The following is a 425-nucleotide window of genomic DNA, read 5'->3' on the forward strand; positions in this document are numbered from 1 at the left end:
CCTGCTGGAATTCCTTCTGAGGTAACTATGGAGAGCTTATGAACACATCTAAGGGAACTTTCCACAGGAGGACTTGAAGAAGGCCTCAGCAAAATTCATCCTACTGCAGCAATATTTCAATGAATGATCATGTCTTGTTGGCTCTCTCTGATGTCACATGGGATTAATGCTGCATTGTGGCAAAGATCTTCTGCCCCTCCCTTTCAAACACTGTCCCGCACAGTACAATGCACCGACAATGTCCCACTGAAATGCACCCTGGTAGGGCTCTGCTGCACTTTGCTGCATTAAGGACCGAGGCAATCAACAGCAAGGAGCAATTAGTAAAATACCGTGTGGAAGTTGGTCTCTTAAAAACTTACCTGTCAATAGAGCAATACATACAGCAACTCGGAACACTGTAGCAGACATGATGTATTCCTTGG

At 45.2% G+C, this 425-nt stretch overlaps 1 protein-coding gene across 1 annotated transcript in view; it reads right to left on the bottom strand.

The window, feature by feature from the left end:
* The window catches only part of CUNH3orf85 (chromosome unknown C3orf85 homolog), a 10,738-nt gene extending 10,313 nt beyond the window's left edge, over nucleotides 1–425 (bottom strand). Inside the window, exon 1 of the mRNA XM_044442777.1 lies at nucleotides 363–425. Within this exon, the coding sequence (XP_044298712.1) occupies nucleotides 363–411 (49 nt within the window). The 5' untranslated portion in view covers nucleotides 412–425. The remainder of the gene's footprint in view (nucleotides 1–362) is intronic.

The sequence above is a fragment of the Varanus komodoensis genome, unplaced genomic scaffold (genome assembly GCF_004798865.1).
Source record: "Varanus komodoensis strain SLA01 unplaced genomic scaffold, ASM479886v1 scaffold4, whole genome shotgun sequence".
In the NCBI taxonomy this organism is placed as follows: domain Eukaryota; kingdom Metazoa; phylum Chordata; class Lepidosauria; order Squamata; family Varanidae; genus Varanus; species Varanus komodoensis.